General features: G+C 42.5%; 1 protein-coding gene across 1 annotated transcript in view; it reads left to right on the top strand.

The window, feature by feature from the left end:
- Positions 1-24,783, top strand: part of hira (histone cell cycle regulator a) — a 76,050-nt gene that overhangs the window by 15,541 nt on the left and 35,726 nt on the right. Inside the window, exons 4-12 of the mRNA XM_078421223.1 lie at positions 410-500; positions 940-1,034; positions 6,225-6,320; positions 6,602-6,762; positions 9,665-9,832; positions 14,738-14,851; positions 15,599-15,669; positions 18,036-18,141; positions 19,454-19,666. Coding sequence (XP_078277349.1) covers positions 410-500; positions 940-1,034; positions 6,225-6,320; positions 6,602-6,762; positions 9,665-9,832; positions 14,738-14,851; positions 15,599-15,669; positions 18,036-18,141; positions 19,454-19,666 — 1,115 coding nt within the window. The remainder of the gene's footprint in view (positions 1-409; positions 501-939; positions 1,035-6,224; positions 6,321-6,601; positions 6,763-9,664; positions 9,833-14,737; positions 14,852-15,598; positions 15,670-18,035; positions 18,142-19,453; positions 19,667-24,783) is intronic.

Below are 24,783 nucleotides of genomic sequence, written 5' to 3' on the forward strand. Positions count from 1 at the left end.
CTTCTTAGCCCAGTAGAATGATAAGAAATGCTATTAAATTCTCTCCAACCAAAAAAAGGACTGCAATTTTTAGGATTGCTGTTTCTACCACTGTGTAATTTCATCTGGACTGTGCGTTAATCAGATTAAATTACATCTTTAATTGTACTAATTGAAGGTGAAGTCATTTTATATCACATTTTGGCTCGTTTCTCTGTAATGTGGGCACTGGAACGCAATCAGAGGGTCTCTTTTATCACAACTAACATAGGATTCAATGTGAAAGTGTCTTGGCCTACTTTGTCAAGTCACTCACACAGGGTAAACATCCTGAACACTTGGCTGTCCTGTTTTATTTGTTTTATTTTGTGTTCTATGTATTCTTGCATACAAACAGTAAGTTACAGAGCTCGTCTCTGTTTCTTTGCAGCCTGTGTAAATTGTGTTCGTTGGTCTAATAATGGATTGTACCTGGCATCGGGTGGAGATGATAAACTGATAATGTTGTGGAAGAGAGCTGCGTAAGTATGTCAGTCCACCTGGTGACTAAGCTTCACAGGCATAGACCTAATTAGCTGTTTTTTGATATATCCAAAATAATGATGTCCAAGAAAGATTTGAAGGCAAATGTAGATTTGTATAGGGAACTAGTATATGTTACACCACTCTGCGGCACTTACAGAAAGAATCGTTTTTCATAATGTTGTAAGGTTTATATTACCAGTTAATCTAATACATCTAAAATCTACTGTGTTGGATTGTGATAACCAAATGAGTAAATAAATACTGGAAACACAAAACTGCAAGTACACTTGCTTTCTGAAAAGAGATCAGGCATTGCTTTGTATCGAATAAATTGTCATAACAATGTATGAAATGTTTTAACATTCATTAATTCGCATGTTTTAAAGAAGCTAAAAGTGACGAGTTGTATAACAACTGTGTGACTATTTCCTACAGATATATTGGGCCAAGCAATGTCTTTGGCTCCAGTAGCAAGGTAGCTAATGTGGAGCAGTGGAGGTGTGTTTCTATTCTCAGAAGCCATACAGGAGGTAAGAGTTTAAAGTCATGTTCTATCTGTCCTCATGATTTGGGGAAGCATAAGGTGGTTTTACATTTCAAACATTTTTTGCATCATGGAATGGGACTGGTCTCCTTGTCCTTCTCATGTGCATCATCAAAACATTTCTAATATATATTTAGTTTTAAACTCTGAATTGGATCTGCATAAATGAAGTTTCATGAAAGTGGTTAATATTACAGATCTAGATTTGAGAAATATTCACACTTTCTTCTCCATTCATTTTGATACTTTGCAGACTTATGACAAATTACCTATTGTTGTCTTCTCGAAAGCTGACAAATTTTGTATGTTGTTTGATCATTTGCAACCCCTCGGCATTTCAGTGTGTAGTTCTTACTGAGTGTAGAGTGCAATTGAACAGAGGCAGGAAGCAAGATCAACTAATCAGAATGAATGACTGCAATATTGTTGTTTGGACAGAACAAGACTTCAGAAAGTCTTCAATTAATTTCAGTGAATTATCCTATTTATTTTAAGTACTAATGCTTCTATATCCTGTTCATTTTTCTACTGTCTGGCATTCAGATTCCTCCATAAAAATGATTTAAATGATAAAATGAACATATCTGGGAATTTCAGTCTTAAATACAGCTGGCACTTTGGGTCTAAATGATCCTCTTTGTCTATCCATTTGTGCATTTTTAAATACTTATTTTACATGCTTTGCCAGTTTGTCTTCACACATAATATCAACATTTTTAATTTTGTTTAATTTTCTATAACCTTTGTAATTCTTTTAACTTTGTGTCTTATAACTTTTGTTTGTTCGTATCATTTTTGTATAGGATAAATATTTTTGGGCTTTACCTCCGATCAATGAATCCACACCTGCATTCTATATCTAATTGGAATCTATGAAACTTTTACCTTATTTAAATTGTTATTAAAGATCACCTATTGTGTTCAATCTAATATTGTTTATCGTGACATTGCAGTCACCTGAGATTTCCCCTGCTGAAATTAGCTAATTTCCAGTGTACCACCTTTATCTTAAACTTTTTATTTGTCTATTTTCAATGTGAACCTGACTGGTCATGTCACTATTTCCACTTCAAGTCGCTTTCTTGTCCCATCATTCGTACTATTACTATTTACGAACCATTCAGAATGATATCCAATGGTCTTCCTCAATTATTTCATTGTCTTGTATGCTCTAAGTAATTGCACAAGTTGTCACGGTCATCATGTAGGGATTTCCATTCTATGGATGGAATTATAATAGACCAGAGACAATAGGTGCAGGAGTAGGCCATTCGGCACTTCGAGCCAGCACCACCATTCAATGTGATCATGGCTGATCATTCTCAATCAGTACCCCATTCCTGCCTTCTCCCCATACCCCCTGACTCCGCTATCCTTAAGAGCTCTATCTAGCTCTCTCTTGAATGCATTCAGAGAATTGGCCTCCACTGCCTTCTGAGGCAGAGAATTCCACAGATTTACAACTCTCTGACAGAAAATGTTTTTCCTCATCTCCGTTCTAAATGGCCTACCCCTTATTCTTAAACTGTGGCCCCTGGTTCTGGACTCCCCCAACATTGGGAACATATTTCCTGCCTCTAACGTGTCCAACCCCTTAATAATCCTATATGTTTCGATAAGATCCCCTCTCATCCTTCTAAATTCCTGTGTATACAAGCCTAGTCGCTCCAGTCTTTCAACATATGACAGTCCCGCCATTCCGGGAATTAACCTAGTAAACCTACGCTGCACACCCTCAATAGCAAGAATATGCTTCCTCAAATTTGGAGACCAAAACTGCACACAGCACTCCAGGTGCGGTCTCACCAGGGCCCTGTACAACTGCATAAATTTGTCCAGTCACTCTACACTTCCATCCCCCACAAGGATGGTCTCGAATGTCCAGTCACTCTACACTTCCATCCCCCACAAGGATGGTCTCGAATGTCCAGTCACTCTACACTTCCATCCCTCACAAGGATGGTCTCGAATGTCCAGTCACTCTACACTTCCATCCCCCACAAGGATGGTCTCAAAGCCCTCCGTTTCTTTCTCGACCGTAGAACGAGCCAATCCCCATCTACCAACACTCTCCTCCGCCTAGCAGAGCTGGTTCTTACCCTCAACAACTTCTCCTTTGACTCCTCCCACTTCCTCCAAACCAGAGGAGTAGCTATGGGCACTCGCATGGGCCCTAGCTACGCCTGCCTCTTTGTCGGGTACGTCGAACAATCCCTGTTCCGGACGTACACCGGCCCCATCCCCGAACTCTACCTCCGCTACATCGACGACTGCATTTGTGCTACCTCTTGTACCCATGCAGAACTCACTGACTTGATACACTTCACTTCCAATTTCCATCCTGCCCTTATATATACCTGGACTATCTCCGACATCTCCCTCCCGTTTCTGGACCTCACCATTTCCATCACAGGAGACAGACTAGTGACGGACATTTACTATAAACCCACTGACTCACACAGCTATCTGGACTACACTTCTTCCCACCCGGTCCCCTGCAAAAAGTCTATCCCCTACTCCCAATTCCTCCGTCTACGCCGCATCTGTGCCCGGGTTGAGGTGTTTCACACTAGGGCTTCGGAGATGTCCTCGTTCTTCAGGAAACGGGGCTTCCCCTCATCCATTATAGATGAGGCTCTCACTAGGGTCTCTTCTACATCCCGCAACTCCGCTCTTGCTCCCCCCTCCCCCCACTCGCAACAAGGACAGAATCCCCCTCGTTCTCACCTTCCACCCCACCAGCCAGCGGATCCAACAGATTATCCGCCAACATTTCCGTCACCTACAACGGGACCCCACCACTGGCCATATCTTCCCATCCCCTCCCCTCTCTGCTTTCCGCAGAGACCGTTCCCTCCGCAACTCCCTGGTCCACTCGTCCGTTCCTACCCAAACCACCCCAACCCCGGGCACTTTCCCCTGCAACCGCACGAGATGCAACACCTGTCCCTCTACCTCCCCCCTCAACTCCATCCAAGGACCCAAACAGTCTTTCCAGGTGAGACAAAGGTTCACCTGCACCTCCTCCAAACTCATCTATTGCATCCGCTGCTCTAGATGCCAACTTATTTACATCGGCGAAACCAAGCGCAGGCTCGGCGATCGCATCGCTGAACACCTGCGCTCGGTCCGCATTAACCAAACTGATCTCCCGGTGGGCGAGCACTTCAACTCCCCCTCCCATTCCCAGTCTGACCTTTCTGTCATGGGCCTCCTCCAGTGCCATAGTGAGGCCCACCGGAAATTGGAGGAACAGCACCTCATATTTCGCCTGGGCAGTTTGCAGCCCCTTGGTATGAACATCGACTTCTCCAACTTTAGATAGTTCCTCTGTCCCTCTCTTCCTCTCCTCCTTCCCAGATCTCTCTCTATCTTCCTGTCTCCACCTACATCCTTCCTTTGTCCCACCCCCCCTGACATCAGTCTGAATTAGGGTCTTGACCCGAAACGTCACCCATTCCTCTTCCGAGATGCTGCCCGACCTGCTTTGTGCATAAATACAATTATGATTTCAAATTTGCTGGTTAGGTGTTTGACAGAAATCTCTGTGAAATTGATTTGTCTCTGTAGTGGGTATTTCATGTTATCAGAGAAAACTGCAGTCTGAAGAATAGTCAATCAATAGTCGTTTATTTGTCACATACACATAAATGTGTAGTGAAATGAAACATTACCCGCAGTTGAACAATAAGACCAATAAGAATAATCAATAAAAATGCAATAACACATACAATCACAAACTAACACCAAACAAAAAGAAACATCCATCACAGTGAGTCTCCTCCAGTCCCTCCTCACTGTGATGGAAGGCCAGAATGTCTTTTCTCTTCCCCTGCCGTCTTCTCCCGCGGTCAGGCTGTTGGAGTTGCCACTTCGGGGCGGTCGGGGCTCCCGACATTGAAGCCCCCGCTGGGCGGTGAAAATCCCGCGGCCTATTCCAGGCCGCGCTGGACGGTGAAAGGTCCGCGGCGGGCCGACCCAAGCCCCGCGATTCGGGACGGGCGAACATGCTGCCTCTGCCGCTGCCGGAGCTCCCGATGTCGGCCCCCACCCAGGGGCCTGCAGGCTTCCGACGTCCACGCGGCCCGCGTCGGAGCCTCCGGAGACGAGTCGCAGCCGCTCCCGCAGCATCCGAAGGCGGCCAGCGCCGCAGGTGGTGAGTCCGGGCCGCGGGCTCTGCGAACCAGAGCCCCAGGTGGTCCCAGGTGCATGGCCGCTGGTAGGCCGCAGCGGGAACGGAGACACGACACAGAAACAAAGGTCGCGTCTCCGTTCGGGAGAGAGAATTTTACAGTTCCCGTTCCCTCCCACCCCCCCCAAACATAACATACAAACCCTACACCATATTAAAACTACAATTCAGACAAAAACAACAAAAAACACAAAAGACAGACGGACTGCAGGCAAGCCGCAGCTGCGACGGCAGCGCTGGCTCAACCTGATACGTCCCTTTTCCATGTTCTCCAGAGATGCTGCCTGACCCACTGAGTTACTCTAGCAATCAGTGTCTTTTTTTGTAAACCAGCATCTGAAGTTCCTTGTTTCTACATCTTTTGTTTTCAGAGTTTCCACTAATTTTCTTTCAAAGTTGTGTTGAGAGAACATTATGCAAATTCCACATCTATCCCAAGCTATTTCTACCACTTATATTTTTGGCATTGCCATCTTCCCCAAAATCTATCTACCAACCGATATATCCCAGTCTCACACAATCCAAAGTTATATTCTGTCCAAACTGCCCACGATCCATTCATCCTGATTAGCTCACCTTGTTCAACAAATTGTTCAATACCAACATACTTGTAGTTGTCAGTACCTTTTTGGTCTTATTCTCCCCTTCTTAACCTTCCTTCATATTCTTCATAACTTCTTTCTTTACCTTTCCCACCCACTTTTCATTCAAACTTTGAGAATGGTTATGCACTTCATCCAAAATTTTCATCACACCCTACCAAGAAAATATTGGTATTTTAAATTTTTGTTGTCAATTACGTTGCACTGCCAGAGATTTTCCTGCCATATCATCGACCATGTATTAACTCAGTTCAAGGCTGTATTTCCAATGCGAACCATTGAGGTAACGAATTGTTCACTGGAGTGGAAAGTTGCCATAACCTTGGGATGACCAGCATCTCCATGTACAATATCCTGACTGAGGATTCTGTGTATGTTCCAGATGTGATGGACCTGGCCTGGTCACCCCATGATGCTTGGCTCTCCTCATGCAGTATTGATAATACTGTTGTTATCTGGAATGCGCTGAAGTTCCCAGGTGAGTTTGATGCTCATTGCTGTAAAGACAAAACAGAAACTAGTATACACAGGAATCTCTCACAAGGCAGTGTAAAAATTCACTTTCAGCAAAGTTATTTTCCAGTTCGTGTAGAATGTTTTCTAAAAAATGATTGCAATCATGACATCAATATAACACCAATATTGTTGATCATGCAGGTTATAGGTGTTGCACAGGTTATGGGGGATTGCGATTGGTTGGATATGTTGTAAGCTTCAAGGATGAATAAGCTGTGAAAGCTTTTCAACACTTTCTTACAGAAATCATTGCAACATTACGTGGTCATTCGGGCCTGGTGAAGGGTCTTACCTGGGACCCTGTTGGAAAGTACATTGCATCCCAAGCTGATGACCGGAGCTTAAAAGTGTGGAGGACCATGGATTGGCAGCTGGAGACCAACATTACTAAACCCTTTGATGAAGTATGTACATACAGCAAATGTCCCAACTATTGTCCAATAATTCCTTACTGTTTTTAGCCATGTATGGGAGTCCTGTCGGTACCTCTGGAGCTATCTGTGGCACAGGTTTTGGATAGTCATCATGAACCTGGCACCCCTTCATTCCTGTTCTCCTACCACTGCATTCAAACTCAATTTCAAGTGATCGGCAGATGACATTTTGTTTGCTGACACAGCAGATGTTGGTTTATAAAAAAGGCACAAAATGCTGGTGCCGGACCAGCCCAAGACGTCACATACCCATGCCTTCCAGAGATGCTCCCTAACCCACTTCCTGTCGCACTTTATGACTTTTTGCTTGTTCTTCAACAATTGGTACCCTGAATCTAATGTTTTAGATTAAGGCTTTAACACTGCATCAGCTAATGAATCTAATGTAAGATGGGCCATATGGCCGAGAGTAGTTAACTGCAATAGATAACATCAATTTACTCAGAAAGTATACGTTTGAAGAGTTAATGAAATTGAACTTATGAAAGACACTAGTGCAACATCTGTCAACACTTATCTAGAAATGCAGAGAGGAGTGGATGGTGTGCTTCAGTTTAATCTTGAGCACTTACAGCAACATTGTCAGCAGGTTTGATTAACAACTATTTGGAATAGTATTTTGGAATAGTATTTTTACTAGAATTAATTTAAAATAAATGAACATGGTATGTACTGACCCTCTCCATTCCCCTGCTGCCACAAGTGGAGTCTTTTTTTGACTATAGGACAAACATATATCCAACCTATTGACACTAGTTTGTTTGATTGTTATTGGAACCATGGCAAGCCATTCATGAACAGGTACCTTTATAATTTTAAAAGACCTTGTGGAGTAGATTGAGCTGTAATGCCCCACTTATCTCCAGCAGATCTCCTATCCTTACAAACGACACCATCTGGGTTGCAGTAACAATAACTCAAGATTGCAAAGAGGATAATCTGTCACCATTTATAATAAGCATTGGTTTTGTCTTTGATGACGCTCGTTGCAGTTAAATGCAGTGTAGGACATGATTGAACAGATTTAGGCGTGTAATTGTGGGAAAGCGGTGCTTTTATTTGGGAAGGGGTAACACATTAAAGGACTTTGTAAAGGAAGGAGTGGTTGGAAATGGGGTTAGTTTCTAAGGCACAGGACAAAGGTGGGCTTTTGAGCAGGGGGTTGGTGGTGACATATTTGAAAGGGAGTGAGACATTTCTAAGAGGCAGCAATAAATGGTATGTTGACATGTGTAACAGGAATCAAAGAAATGGGATTAAGGGAAGAGCAGTTGTTTGTAAGCAAATAGGCAAGGTGGGCTTTGAGTAAGCACATTAGTTAATGTGACAGAATCAAGAGAATAATATGATTTTGTTGCTTGAATTGTAGGGCAACCAGGATGAAATTTGGCATGGGTTTGGGGAAGGAGAAAAATTACTGTCAACTGAATTAATTGTCCTGATTGTGATAAACAAAAATCTAAATGTTTCTTGCACTTGGTGAAGGTTGGGACTCGGGGAAGGTAGTCGAAAGGGGACAGGTTTTGTCTGAAGGAGTAGAGGTCAGTTGAATTCTGGAGCCCTGGTTTCTATTGTTTCTGATCAGCAATTATCTTGAGATGCATGAATATCTTGATATAGGACAGTAATTATGCAGTGGGTATTATTTGGAATTTGGACTAATTCCATCAGACAGGTGGCAGACACGTGGAATTGGTCACCTGAGACTTGTACTCCTTGTTCTTCAGGTGAGTTCTTTGAGTCTTTATGGTATTTTTATTTGAAATTGTCTATGAAATGTCAATTTATATTTGGAAATGTAATAGTCAAATACCAGACCACAGAACATAGAAGCCCTTTGATCCTCCATGTTTGCATTGTTTATGATGCTAATATAACTAATCCCATCTGCATGCTCTGTATCCCTCTACTCCTTGCTTCCTCATGTGTCGGCCTAAATGCATCTTAAATGCCTCCTCTACCCTTCTCCTGCTAGTGTGTTTCAGGGACCTACCACTCTCTATATTAAAAATAAACAGCCCTCTTACATAAACCTACAACCCCTAATACTTGATATTTCCATCCTGGGGGAAAAAAAAGATTCCTGACTATCTACCTCATCTGTGTCTCTCATCATTTTATATATTTCAATCAAGTTGTCCTCAACTACCAACCAAAAAAAAATCCAAGTTAGTCCAACATCTCCTTGTATCTAATACTTTCCAATCTAGGGAACATCCTGTTGAATCTCTTCTGCACCCTCTCTGAAACTTTTCACTGTACCTCGGTACAGAGGCTTATACCCCAAGATAGACACAAAAAGCTGGGACAGGCAGCATCTCTGGAGAGAAGGAATGGGTGACGTTTCGTGTCCAGACCCTTCCTTATACCCCAAGATCCTTCTCTACATCGATGCACCTCATAGTCCTGCCATCTACTGTAAACTTTTATTTTGCATTTGACCTCCCAAAATACGACACCACTCGTCCAGATTAAACTCAATTTCTGTACCTGAATTCGGACTGATTCATTTTTTGCTATACCCTTTGACAACCTTCCTCATTATGAACAACTCCACCATTTTTTTTCCTCATGTGCAAGCTTATTAATCAGATCACTTACATTTTCATTCAAATCAGTTATACATATCACAAGCAACAGAGGTGCCGTATTGATCCTTGCATTACTGGTCACAGACCTCCAATCAAGGAATTTCCCAGCCACTGCTACCTTCTGCCTTCAATGCTATCTTGAAAGAACAAAAAAAAGCCCCTGGTTCAGAGCTGTTTTCAGTTTGCAACGTCTTAAGTTCCATTATTACTAAGATATTTGGTGTATGTTCTCTTGGTTTACGTGGTCATGCATCAGTGGGATTTTTATTATCTCTCTTCAGTGTGCAGGCACAACACACGTACTGCGTTTAAGCTGGTCCCCAGATGGCCATTACCTCGTATCTGCGCATGCGATGAACAACTCAGGTCCCACAGCCCAGATCATTGAACGGGATGGATGGAAAACAAATATGGACTTTGTTGGCCATCGTAAAGCAGTGACGGTGGTGGTAAGTGTTTTCACCTTTTGAACCCTGCTAAATTGCACTTGGCACAGTGTGACTTACAAGTAAGCATTTCGATTTATACAAGGAGAGAGCAAGAGTAGGAAATAGAGTTAATCGACAAGAATTTTCTGTCATAATAACGAGCCTAACATCTTATGGCAATTTCTGACAAGTAAATGTGAAAATCCTGTTGTTATCATTAATGATGCACATCCCTGAAAACAGTTTCTTGCTGTACCATTGAAGTGGATGTGATGTTCTTCCACTTCAGTTTTTGACAGAAACTATAAACACTCCACAGAAAGTTGGGGCATGGAAATTTCTAAATATTTTTTCAAATAGTAGTCTTTAGTTACGCTCTTGATCAGGGATTTTACTTTCCCATTTGATGAGCCAAATGGTTGCAAGATTGCTTGGTCTGATTGCACAGATCCCAGATGTTGTGCAGAGCAAATGTTTCCATTCTGATCTCTAACGTTACAGCAACTTGCCAAGTAAAAATTATAGAAACTGATTCAGCAATTTCCTTTGGCATGTTCAATAGCTCAAAAATATTTTCAAGGTTTTCAATTGATAGAAGAATTAGTGAATTTTAAAAGATTCCCCCCCCCCCCCCCCCAAACTGATGGAATCACTGTGAAAGAGTCATGCAGGCAGAAACCTTCACCATAGTCAAGTTGTAACTTTTGATGCTATGGTCCAAGAGCTGGGACTCGGATTGGCCTATACTGGTCAGTTTGATTTGACGTGGACAGGTGAGATAAATGCTTTGTTATGTGCTCCACATTTTAAATTTTATGTAGGTCAAAATGTTGGCCGGACTATAGTTCTTCTTTCCTCAGCAGTGATTTCTTTAAATTGGAAAATTGTGATTGTTACTTTGTTAATTCAAAAAGATGAGAAGAGGAAACCAAGGAAATATTGGCAACTGATCTAGCATATGTTTCAGAAAATTACTAAATACTGTGCTTAAGATAACAGAATACCTTGGAACCTTTCAGCTGGTAAGGATTTGTAAACCTTCTGCCTCCACAGGTGCTGTTTGACCCATTGAATTCTTCCAGTGTTTTGTTCCAGATTTCAGTACCTTTGTCTAAAAACGGTCTCTGTCTTTGACATTGTGCATGAATTGATTATGGGACTAACTATTAGTGTATTTTTAATTCAGTGACTGATAATGCTGCATCCCCCACAATGATGGTCTCGAAGCCCTCTGTTTCTTCGTCGACCGTAGAACCAGCTAATCCCCATCTCCTAACACCCTACTCTGCCTAGCAGAGCTGGTTCTTGCCCTCAACAACTTCTCCTTTGACTCCTCCCACTTCCTCCAAACCAGAGGCCTAGCTATGCCTGCCTCTTTCTCGGGTATGTCGAACAATCCCTGTTCCGGATATACACTGGCCCCATCCCCGAACTCTACCTCCGCTACATCGACAACTGCATTGGTGCTACCTCCTGTACCCATGCAGAACTCACTGACTTGATACAATTCACTTCCAATTTCCATCCTGCCCTTAAATATACTTGGACCATCTCCGACATCTCCCTCCCGTTTCTGGACCTCACCATCTCCATCACAGGAGACAGACTAGTGACTGACATCTACTATAAACCCACTGACCCGCACAGCTATCTGGACTACACTTCTTCCCACACTGTCTCCTGCAAAAAATCTATCCCCTACTCCCAATTCCTCCATCTTCAGGAAACGGGGCTTCCCCTCTTCCATTATAGATGAGGCTCTCACTAGGGTCTCTTCTACATCCCGCAGCTCCGCTCTTGCTCCCCCTCCCTCCATTCGCAACAAGGACAGAATCCCCCTCGTTCTCACCTTCCACCCCACCAGCCAACGTATCCAACAAATCACCCACCAACATTTCCGTTACCTACAATGGGACCCCACCACTGGCCACATCTTCCCATCCCCTCCCCTTTCTGCGTTCCGCAGAGACAGTTCCCTCCGTAACTCCCTGGTCCACTCGTCCCTTCCTACCCAAACCACCCCTTCCCCGGGCACTTTCCCCTGCAACCGCAGGAGATGCAACACCTGTCCCTTTATCTCCCCCCTCAACTCCATCCAAGGACCCAAACAGTCTTTCCAGGTGAGACAGAGGTTCACCTGCACCTCCTCCAACCTCATCTATTTCATCCGCTGCTCTAGATGTCAACTTCTTTACATCGGCGAAACCAAACGCAGGCTCGGCGATCGTTTCGCTCAACACCTTTGCTCAGTTCGCCTTAACCAACCTGATCTCCCGGTGGCTGAGCACTTCAACTCCCCCTCCCACTTCCAGTCTGACCTTTCTGTCATGGGCCTCTTCCAGTGCCACAGTGAGGCCCACCGGAAATTGGAGGAACAGCACCTCATATTTCGCTTGGGCAGCCTGCAGCCCAGCGGTATGAACATTGACTTCTCCAAGTTTAGATAGTTCCTCTGTCCTTCTCTTCCCCTCCCCCTTCCCAGTTCTCTCTCTATCTTTCTGTCTCCACCTATATCCTTCCTTTGTCCCGCCCCCCTGACATCAGTCTGAAGAAGGGTCTCGACCCAAAACGTCACCCATTCCTTCTCTCCTGAGATGCTGCCGGACCTGCTGAGTTACTCCAGCATTTTGTGGACAATGCTGCAAAAGGTAGATGGTTGTAAACAACCTAATTAATTTGCAGTGATATGAATAAATAAACATGTGGCAAATAAAATTTAACATAAGGAAATCTGAGAGCCTCACCTTTTGAACTAAACAGATGAAAGTTGGAAGTTCAGAAAAACCTGAGGTTTGTGCTCCACAACCACAGTTAACAGCAAGTTATTCAATGTACACCAGTTGATTGCAGCATTTCCTGTATTAGACTTGGGGCTATGCTTAATGGTCCATTTAGTATACAATTGACTTCCATTGAAAGGAAGTTTTTCTTTATCCTTTTCTCTGTCTGTCTGCTTCTGTGTCACAGTGGTTTTCATTTCAATAGGTGAGTAGATCCTCGTCTGGACATTGCGGAGATTTTCTCTGTACTACTTTGCAAGATCACCAAGAGACCGTTTACATCCATAGTCTAACATGTTATCAAAAGATATTGCCTTGAATACAGCACAGCTCCCATGGTGCTACTTCAGAGTGATGATTGAGGAAATGCTCTGAAGTCTTTGACATCGGATGAAAGCTAAAGCTTCAGACTCGGAGCTGAGGGTCTGATCACTAAGCTATTTCCAGTTTGCGGCAACTTGGCTCTGGACAATATAGGAGAATAGGGGATGTTGGTCATAAATATGAATGTTTTTACATGCAATTAAGGAAAGTACAGAACGGCTGAAGATAGAATGTGCTGAAAGATTGTGCATTTCCCCCCAGGGCTTTACACTGACTAGTTTTGATTTCTGTGAATGCTGCTGTAAAATAAACTGTTTTTTTCATTCTTCAGAGTTGCTGCCTAATCTGTTAAGCGTTTTCAGTATTTTCTGTTTTTATTTTAGATTCCCATCATCTTAGCTTTTTTGTGATTTTCTTTTTTCAATTATTTTTCTTGTTGCTTTACTTTCTGATGAGAGTAACATCGACTTCATCATAAGTATTAAATATTTTTCTAATTTTGGAGTGCATTTACTTGTAGCCCGAATGCTGGGAGTGAAAACATGGATGTAATGGCAATTCTTATTACTGAAACGGGCTCTTTAATAGCATTATAAATAATAAACTGGGTTTTGGCTGCTCGGTAACTTACTGCAACTAATGACGTGAGTGAAAGGAATAATCTTTGCCAGTAACTGTTGGGCGTAAAGGTTCTCTCTACTTGCATTAAAATTTGATAAGCAAGTCAACGCTGTGGTAAAAGCCAGCTTCTTCCAACTTCGAACCATAGCTAAAATCAAACCTTTCCTCCAATTCGACGACACAGAAAAATCATTCACGCTTTCATTTCCTCCCGCCTAGACTACTGCAACTCCCTATACACTGGGATCAGCCAATCTTCCCTGTCCCGCCTGCAACTGGTCCAAAACACCGCAGCGAGACTCCTGACGGGTACCCGTAAAAGGGACCACATCACCCCGATTCTGGCCTCTCTCCACTGGCTCCCTGTACGGTACAGAATCAAATTCAAGCTCCTCCTATTCACGTATAAAGCCCTAAATGGACATTCCCCCCCCTACATCAAAAATCTTCTAACCCACCTCTCTAACTCCAGGTCCCTCAGGTCGGCCGACTTGGGGCTACTCACTATCCCGCGGTCTAGGCTTAAGCTCAGGGGTGACCGCGCTTTTGCGGTTGCAGCTCCTAGACTGTGGAACAGCATCCCTCTCCCCATCAGAACTGCCCCCTCCATCGACTCCTTTAAGTCCAGGCTCAAAACCTATTTCTACTCCCTAGCGTTTGAGGCTCATTGAGGAGGCGCTGTGAACTGTTTGCGTGCTACTGTATGTTTCATTTTTTTTCCTTAGTACCTAATCAGATGTACAGTACTTTGGTCAATGTGGGTTGTTTTTAAATGTGCTATACAAATAAAATTGACTTGACTTGACTTGACTTGTAGATGTGAAGAGGATCATCTGAACATAAAGAGGCCGAGCTTATTAATTACACTTTGGTTATTGCACTAACAGAAAAACTTAAACAATTATGATCAGTTTTTAGTTTCAACAAAATATATAAGAACACGGAGCTGTCCCAACTTACCTCAGTCCCCAACTTTGTCTGTTTATTTAAAACTGTGAATGATAAACATTTGCTTGTGATCCTATCAGGAGGTTAAATATAGCATTAAATTCTATTAGTGATGTGCACTTAAAATGGGCTTTGTGTCTGGTTATGGTGCTGATCAGAAGACTGGGTGAATGAGCAGTTTCTTTATACTTTGGATGTAAAGCCACGTTTTGTTGATCTGTTGCTGACGTTTTTCTTCTATTCCTATCTTTAGAAATTTAACCCTAAGATATTTAAGAAGAAGCCACGGAATGGGAGCTCCAATAAGCCTAGTTGTCCTTACTGTTGCTGTGCGGTGGGGAGTAAAGACCGGTCCCTCTCTGTTTGGGTAAGTCCAAAGATCTAGATGCCTTGTGTAAGAAGGAACTGAAGATGCTGGTTTAGTCTGAAGAAGGGTCTCGACCCGAAACGTCACCCATTCCTTCTCTCCAGAGATGCTGCCTGTCCCGCTGAGTGACTGCTGTTTTTTGTGTCGACCAAGATGCCTTGCTCTTGGGGTGACTTCTCAAGAAAGATAAACTGACTTTTCACCGTGTCATAGACATGCTTGATTCTATGCTCCCCTACTTTGACTTTCTTTCCCCTCAAGATACAGTATTTTTCTGCATCCTAAACATGATATATTTCAACATTTTGCAATTTTGATAATTGATTTAAAATGTTACCTGTGGTTCTTTCTCCATATCGTAATCTCCATATTACTGCGTTACATTAACTCTCAGATTCTTTAAACCCTTCTGTTTGAATCTCTTCAGACATCTGATATTTACTTCTGTTATGACCACCTCCAAGCTGTGCATTTCTCCAGTTCTTGGGCGGCCCACTTCTTTGATCCCATAATTAGTCTTCTGCTGTCCATGTCCTAAATCTTGTAGATCCCTGAATTGTCTGTTTCTCCTTTAAAGCATACATTATAACCTATGATTAGGCCTCCACCTTCAATTGGAATTGATTTATTTTGTGCATGGGCATTTGGCTTTGATTTACTTTGCTAGAGTCTTAAATGGCCTTCTTGAATGAAAGAAACATCTTTCAGTCAAACAGGCTAGTGTGTTCACTTGTTTTGTTTCCACAGCTTACTTGCCTGAAACGCCCTCTGGTGGTGATCCATGAATTATTTGATAAATCTATTATGGATATCTCCTGGTAAGGATTGTGTTGGATTACTCTAATGTTGCTCCATTTCACACTCTACTTGTATCAGAATGAAATTGATATTATTATAATAGAAATGTTATTGAATTGAAATTAATTCAGTAATTAGGGGAAATACTTTTCTCTTGCGTTTCAATTTTATTTTAGAATCAATCACACGTCTTTCTTTTGCAAACATTTTTCATTGATGCTGGGCAAGAATAAAATGCTAGCTGACCTGTTCTTCGACCAGTGTGATAGAACGAGAAAGTGGCAATCCTTGTGCATTCCCAAACCACAAGATTGAAGCATCAGGTTTGGCTGGCAACTATTCCACCAATGTAGATATTGACTCCCCCCTCCCCCTTACATAGACCCATAAACCATAAATGAAAAAATAAATCTTTGTTTTAGTAGTTTTGGTATGATCAATTCTCAACATTTAAAATTGATCATGGGACGCAATCTTAGCACATCTCCTTTCCACAATACTATAATTATCTCTGTGGCAGGAGCCATATGTTGTGCCACATGTTCAGCTGCTGTTTTGCAGCTGGTAATGAGGAAAATGACAATGTATGAAGGAAAATTGTCTGATGAGAGTCTAAGGTAAACCATCAGTCGCTTGATGGAAACTACTACTTTTGCTACTGTGACTGCTCCAGCAATCCCTCTGGATCAAGGATTACTTGCTGGAGCTCTGTTTTTGTGGATTCTGAGGTGGCTGATGAGGCCACTGGGGGAAACCACAGACTTTCCAAAAAAACGGGGCAGGAGGAGATGCATTTGTGGTTTGTGTGCTCCTTACATTGCTTAGATAGGCGTTCTCAATACAAGGCCTCAAGGTTCTCAATAGCATCCAAATGCTCATTCTCCACTTTGATGAATCAAAGAGGGTGTTGCGTCTCTTTGAAAAAGCTTTCAACCCATCCTTGCAACTTTTCTGCTGTCCACCAGGGAATCTCCTCCCATGACAAGTCTTGCAATATAGGAGTTGGGCTTCGGGCATGGCTGAGAGTAACCTGGTGCAGTATTCAGCTGCAGCGCCCCAGGTTCAATTATGTCTTTGCGTGCAATCTGGGTGGAATTTGCATGTTCTTCCAGTGCCTTGAAGTGTCTGCTGTTGGAAGTCCAGACATTCAGAAACATGTGGGAAGACAGGGAGACACTATTGCCTGGTTAACCATGATTTTTTTGTTGTCGCCTGTTTAGAGGTTCCTTTTTAGGCACCTTTTTACCATATTTGACCAAAGATTCTGCGGGTGCATTGAAGGTGAATTTCATCACTGATGTTTACCTTTGCCGATACATCACTTGTGAAGATATAGGAAGTGCTCCATGTTTTCTAGAGTTCTTAAGCAGTACTTTCACTGGCAAAGCCGCCTCCTATTCCACACAGTCTCATGATTCTATCATATCTAACAAGAAAACATGCATTTTTCCATTGTGCAATCTCCATTTGAATATGTGATAGTGTAACTAAAGTGGGGACTTGAAGGCCAATGTGGATTCGGTGGATTGAAGGACCTGTTTTAAGTATAATAACATCGTTTGCTCCTCATACTTGTGTACATACATTTACTTGGAATGAAGACTACTCTGAAAGTTTGCGACTCTTGAATGCAACCACACTTTGGTTGAATCCTTTCCTGGAGGGTCATTTTATGCAATTATGCAATTAATTACTAATTACTAATCTCATTACCCAAGAAGAAAAGATAAATTGTTTCCTGTTTGATTCCAATGTATATGCTTCAGGATATGGTTTCAAATACATAATTTGAAATTATTTTTCAAACTACCTTTGCCACATCAATTTATCCAGTTAAAACTCCTAGGACTTTTACACTGCCTGTGTTCAAGGCTGTTATTGATTGATTGTAATGTTAATGATGACATTTTCATAGAGTCTTTTGTCCTTTCTTATGCCACTAATTCTACTATTTCACGTTATCTTTCCTGATACTCTCAGCTAAGATTATACCTCACAATTACCGTCCATCTTTGTCATTAGAATAATCTCAAAGCTTCCTTTTCTACTTCCTCTTTGTTATCTTAACTGATCCCATTTTTTCAAAGCTACAATGAGGCTCATCAACTCCTCTTGGCCCAGCACTACTTTTCTATATGCATCTCAATTTTTAAAAATGTTAATTGTACTCATTTATTTAATAATGCAAATTGATAAGCAGATCCTTCTTGTCATCCATGAATTAATTTTACCTAAATTTAAAGATGACCCAATTGGAAAATATCTGCGTTTTAGATATTTTTCATTGATTGGGAACTAATCATAATTTGCAGCTAATTCATAATTTGAGAGCAAACGTGTTAACTTTGAAGATATTAAATATAGTTTGTGTTTTATTTTACACCAGGACTTTAACAGGATTGGGTTTGCTGGTATGCTCAATGGATGGAACAGTGGCCTTTCTGGATTTCTCACAGGAAGAATTGGGTGATCCACTAACTGAGGAGGAGAAGGTAACAGCTAATTTGAAGTACAGCAGCAGCAAATGCATCAATGTGCTTGTATTCTCAACTTGGTGCAAATTACTAAATTGCTTGCAGATGGGCCTGTTCTTATACCACAGATAAACAATAATCTTCAAGTAGGGATGTAGTATTGGTATCCAGGGACTATGTGATATAACTTTCTTAAACTAATAATGTTACTCATGAGGTTTGGGGTGATCTCATAAGAGGGTGAAATGTAAAAGATGAAAAAGAAATGAATTACTACTTGAAAATGAGGTTTCAAAATAAAATAATCCGAAAATTTCTCCAAGAATACTTATTTGTTAATTTCCACGTTATAAATGTTGTGATTTAGTACCCTTGTGTTATTGAGTGATGCCATTTGATGGTGGATCACTGAAGTTCTTGGTAGTAGATATTTTTGGCACCAAGTGAGTGGGTCCCCTGGTGCAGGATTGTTTGATACTGGACAGGTTGGAGGAGATCACCATTTTCCACAGAGCTACACATGAGCATTCATAGCCTTTGATGACCAGGCCAACTCTGTCTGAAGAAGAGGAGCAAGCAAAATGCTTGCATAAATGCAGTTAAACTGAACCCAGGCTTCAATGCTGATAGATTTATCTTGCAGTAATCACTAATCCCCATCACTCCCATTTATACCTTTACATTAAAACGCGTACTCTCTCGAGTACCCTCAACACTCCCGCAGTTTATTCAGAAGAACTCAACATCATGTATACTGCAACTATTAAAATGTATATTTGGTGACATCCCAACTTGAGAAGTTTAAAAACAAATTCACAAACTGACTATGCACGATTTTGTCTTTTTATACTTGTGGTCTGAATTGCACTGACTAATTTGTTAATAGCATGCTCATTTAGCTCCTGCATCAAACAAATACTTTTTATATGTATATCTGGAATATGTTCTTGGAGCTGAATTGCTTCCTACTTGCAACAATAATGCTGGACAACGGGAGTTAAACTTGTGCAATTCATGTTTCCAGTATTTTCACCTGTAAAGTTAGGGCAGGGTAAGATTTAATATCCATACACTGTGCACTGTTTGGTTTTCATCCATTTCAAAAAAATTAGGCCAAGTTAGTATTGCTACAGTTTCCATAAAAGAGCAGAAATCTTTTAGTGCACGCAGATGTTGCACTCACCTACTTAAGATTGCTTACAGTTGTCGAGAGAACATAACTCGCTGTGAGCAAAAATATATCTGATTATTAGATTATTAAACATTCCCCTTTAAGGCAAATTGTTACTCTTCACCTGCCTGGTGACCCAAATCTGTGTCTGTCTTACAGAATATGATTCACCAGAAGACTTATGGCAAAAGCTTAGCAATTACAACGGAGCAGCAACTATCCACGACCATCATTGAAAATCCAGAGATGCTTAAGTACCAACAACAGCAGAAGCAGTTACAGGAGCAGAAAAATGCATTGGGGTCCAGGGAACTGATGGCCACCAAAGTGCCGAATATGCTGAATGGAGAGAGCTTGGAGGACATTCGGAAGGTAATGGATAAGAGGCAGCCACTTGAGCATTAAAATTTAAATTAATGCAACTTATGTTTTTGGGGTCACAGGATTGAATATAGTGGGGATGGTTTATAGCTGATATCCAGAGAAGCTATCAGTTATGGGGCATCTGGGTTGGTATGGAAAGTTGGGCTGAAAGGCCTGTTTCTCTGCTGTATGGCTCTACAACTCTAAATGAGACATTTGCACATTAATGCAACTTCAATTAATTTAAAATTTAGAATTCATATTAATGCAATATTTTTGAAATATTTTGGAGGAAATTAAACTTGAGTAACAAGTGTCTTTTTCCTGAATGTAGCTTGTAAAAATTGTAAGTTAATTGCCTGTTCTAATCATGCATTCAAAGTCTGATCTTTTATTCTGTAATTTTTTTAAACTTATCATTTTGGAGGCAAAGTAATTCATATTTTGTAATTCTATTCTTGTCGTCTTTCATTGGACTTGCTATTCATCTCTGCCCAAATGGTATCTAAGATGAAGACTGTACACTCTCAGCGATATTTGTCACTGTTTTATTCCTTTGTCTGATCACTTTTATCAAAATGGCACCCCCCCGCATCTCTCCCACCCCTCCATCCCACCTTCTCCCTACTCCTCCGGCGCTCCCTCCCCACTCTTCTGGCACTTGCTCCCCCGAATCCTCTGTTGCTCACTCTTCCGCCTGTTCTTTGCCTACCCCTCCGCTCCTCCCCCCCCTCCTCCCCCCCCTCCTCCCCCCCTCCTCCCCCCCTCCTCCCCCCCTCCTCCCCCCCTCCTCCCCCCCTCCTCCCCCCCTCCTCCCCCCCTCCTCCCCCCCTCCTCTCCCCCTCCTCCCCCCCTCCTCCCCCCCTCCTCCCCCCCTCCTCCTCCCCCCCTCCTCCTCCCCCCCTCCTCCCCCCCCCTCCTCCCCCCCTCCTCCCCCCCTCCTCCCCCCCTCCTCCCCCCCTCCTCCCTCCCCCCTCTCTCCCCCCTCTCCCCCCAAAATCCTGCGACAAGCTCGGGCCCTCTTTCTCGTCAATCCCCCGGCCTTCTCTCCTCACTTCCCGGGCCCTATCTCATCTTCCACTCTTCTACCACCTCCTCTACCCACACCTTGCGTGACTCTCAGCATCCACTGCTCCAACACTCTCTACCCCTACTCCGTCCCTCTCACCCCTATATCTCCAGTCCCACCTCTATTCACTCCTCCTTTTCCACATTCCTCCGGCCCTCCCTGTCTCTACTTCTCTGGCTCCCTCGGCTCCCACTCCTCTGGCCCTCTTCTCGCAATCTTCCGTCATTCTTCCCACGGTGACGCAGCGGTAGAGTTGCTGCCTTACAGCGCTTGCAGCACCGGAGATCCGAGTTCCATCCCAACCACGGGTGCTGTCTGTACTGAGTTTGTGCATTCTCCCCTTGACCGCATGGGTTTTCTCCGAGATCTTCGGTTTCCTCCGAAACTCCAAAGATGTACAGTTTGTAGGTTAATTGGCTTGGTGTATGTGTAAAATTGTCCCTAGTGTGTGCGGGGATCGCTGGTCGGTACGGACGGTGGGCCGAAGGGCCTGTTTTCGCGCTGTATCACTAAACTAAACCCCTCCATCACACACTCTCTGAGACTCCCGTATTATGCCCGCGGGCCAGTGTAGGCTCGAACAATGTAGGCTAATGGAGCTCATTAATGTTAACGGAGTTCGGGGATCGGGAACCGAGTGTTCACCGGACGGAGGTTGGAACCCGTCTCCCAGCCCGGGCGGCCGTCATTGGTGGAGCGTGAGCGCATGGCAGCTGACTAGGTGAGGTCACATGGGGCGTGGGCGGTGACGTCACCTTGTCCCATATTTAAGGCCCCTTTATAACATATCCTACGGACCCCGCAGTAGCTTAAACCGGGTCTGTCTTTCCTTTGAGGCAGAATTTCAGGTCTTATAGCACTATTTTCATCCTCCCCTGTATCCAGGTCAGCATTTTCTTCCAAATTATTATCACTGAAACAGGTTATCTCATCTTTATTGTAATGAAATTTGTGGGTCCTTAGTGCAAATGAGTTGCTGTGCTAAGTGTTCATGACCGTGATGCTACTTGAGAAATCTTCAACTGAACGTTGAATACTTGGAACTATAGGTCGTGATAGAACCACCAAAAATATATATTGTTTGCGATTCGGCAAAGTGATGGAGCTGCCATGTTCCAAAAATGTGATGTGAAACTGAGTGTGACATCAAATTACCCTGGTAAAACTGAAAGCTGGCAAAATACTTTTGTGTTTGGAGTTGTACCTTGCACAAAAGAAGGTGGTTGGTCAATCATTGAGCCACAGGACACTTGTGCGGGAGTTCTTCAAAGCAACGTCGTAAAGCCAACTATCTGCTACTTCATTGTTGACATCACTTCATCACAAGATCGGAGAGGATATGCTTGCTTCTCACTTCCCTGAATTAGTAAATGGGAGCTGCCATCTATATACTCCAGCAATCACTGGGATCAGTTCACTGTTATATTTGAAGGAAGTGTGCCTAAGTCTTTTGTATATTGTTACAAGCGGCTATAGTAATAGGGGAACAGTGGTTAAAGTGCAGATTTGTAATTCAAGGCCATGAGTTCAGACCCCATAATGTTAGCTGGTAAATTTATTATTTAATTATTGGCAATGGAGGTCTATGGAAAATGAGTGTAGTTTAAAAATAATCCATCTTGTTTGCTAATATTTTTTAAGGTAAAGATATCTATTACCCCTTCCTGGTCTGGCCTAAATGTGACTCCAGAGCTGCCATCTCAATCCAGTCAATTTACAAAGTTCACGCGTGCACTTGGGTTAGGTCTGAATTGGTAGATTTGTCCAACTCACCATTGAAGCAATAGTCTGATATAGTTACGTTCTTCGGGATATCTCCTAGATTGTTCCATCACAATGCCAGTACGGAACCACTAAAGGGCAATATGGTATGGGGCAGTCAGCAAAGTAGAGCCCTAGCAGTCCTTAATATTGATTCCAGATCCAAGAAGTTAAACTTGATATCATCCACTGCCCTCCCTCAGCTATTGTGTCAATACTCCTCCATGGCATGCAACATTTGACACACGGACACAGAATATACCCCAGGTGAAGGTTTCAATTTCCTTCACCATGATTGATTTGTTATTGCCACCCCGACAGAGCTGGCTGAGTGCTGAAGGATATCCGTGTTTTTCAGTGTGTCTATAACCTGATGTCCTGAAGACCTGAGCCTCATGACTTGCCTTGGTGTATTGACGAGGGTAGAACTTGATAGCAGTAGTATCAGATGTAGTTGATATGTGCCGACTGGTGAGGCTTCATCACAGGACAATTTGTCTTCTCCACACCAAAACAGCATGCAAAAGATGAAACCATGTAATCCTACAATCAATGGTTCAGATCAATGCTGTGCAGTCTTGCTACACCTGACTCTGAATAGTCAAGCAGATTACAGGAGGAGGAGCTCAAAAAACATATGCATTTAGTGCTTGATTGGCACTGCCTCTGCTAAACTGCCTTAAATGACAGGTGTGGTGGATGATGATTCAGTTTTATCCTGGAGAGTTTGTCTTCCAGATATTTATGTAAAGTCTGAGAACCAACTGCTGAAAACTTGTGCTCAAGAGTAGCTGGTCTTCCAAGGCCCTCTACTGTTCCACTTTAATTAAAACACTGGCATCCACCTGATGGTGTGGAAGGTTGCCCAAGTATGATCACTGTACAAAAATGGAAGAAATTAAATCTGTTAAGAAATTAAATCTGTTCCATTTGAAACTCTTCTAAAAGTGAGGCATCCTGTCTGAATTTATTTTTAAATGGTATGAAACATTTGTATCACAGTGACAGTGACCATTTCTAACAAGAGATGGGTCTTTTTAAAAAATAGTTTCTGCCCTCTTCAGTGAGACTACCACTGTAAATATCCCCTGGTAGTGAAAAAACTATCGGGAGTTAATGGGAATATGGGTAAATTAAATGGGATGAATATAAATGGGTTTGATGATTAGCAGGGACTAGGTAGGCCAAAGAGTCTCTTTTTGTACGCTTATGGTTCTACACGAAAGAGTACTCAGCCCAATGGATCCATGTCGGCTTCTATTTCTGCAATATTCTTTCCATTGCCATTACCCCTTTCTTGATTTATATCCTCATAAATTATTCTTTGGAGCTGTATAATTCCCCATTGAAGAATTATTTTAAATTACACAAAACACTTTTGTCGCATAAGTGACAGTGACCATTCTAACAAGGGATGCAACATTTTTCACAACTTCCACCTGCCTTAACGAGATCTCAGTACCAGCCGCACCTTCCCACCAATTTCAGTATTCATTGGCATTAATATCTCAGCATCAATGTTCAAGGTTGGGGAAGAGGTAATGGTAGTGGAGAGGATGTTACTATTGACCAAACACTTTGACTACTAGTCACGTATGGTGGCCACAAGGGAAGTTTAATGGCTGGTTGTCCTGTGTGCTTGATTCACTCTGACTCTCCAATGCCATTCCACTATCTACAATACACAGGAGGAGAGTGATGGAGTGTTATCCACTTTCCTTGAAGAATGTAGCTCTGAAACTTTGCAATACTCAATTCTTCATTCTCTCTTCTCCACTATCTTTTTTAAATACCATAACCACTAGTGTGATGTTGCAAAATGCACATTATCTCCTGTACCCATGATCTCATGATCTTAGGTAACACAGTAGTACAGCTAGTAGAACTGCTGCCTCACAGCACCAAAGACCCACGTTTAATCCTGACCTTGGCTGTTGACTGCGTGAACTTTGCATGTTCTCCCTGTGACTGTGTGGGTTTCCTCTGGGTGCTGCTCAGGTTTCCGCCCACATACGAAAGACAAGCTGGTTTGTAGGTTAATTGGCCTTTTTTAATTTCCCCCTAGTGTGTAGAGAGTGGATGTGAAAGTGGGATAAGGTACAACTGGTATGAACAGGTGATTGATGGTTATTGTAGACTTGATAGGCTGAAGGGCCTGTTTCCATGCAATATTATTCAATTAATTCACCAATCAACCATTAAGAAGCAAAAGGCAAGTGCAATTTTGAATTTAAAGAAATGATGAGCAGAACTTGAATCATCTTATATTTTCACTGTTATTTAGATATCAAGTAAT

The sequence above is a fragment of the Rhinoraja longicauda genome, chromosome 25 (genome assembly GCF_053455715.1).
Source record: "Rhinoraja longicauda isolate Sanriku21f chromosome 25, sRhiLon1.1, whole genome shotgun sequence".
Lineage (NCBI taxonomy): Eukaryota > Metazoa > Chordata > Chondrichthyes > Rajiformes > Arhynchobatidae > Rhinoraja > Rhinoraja longicauda.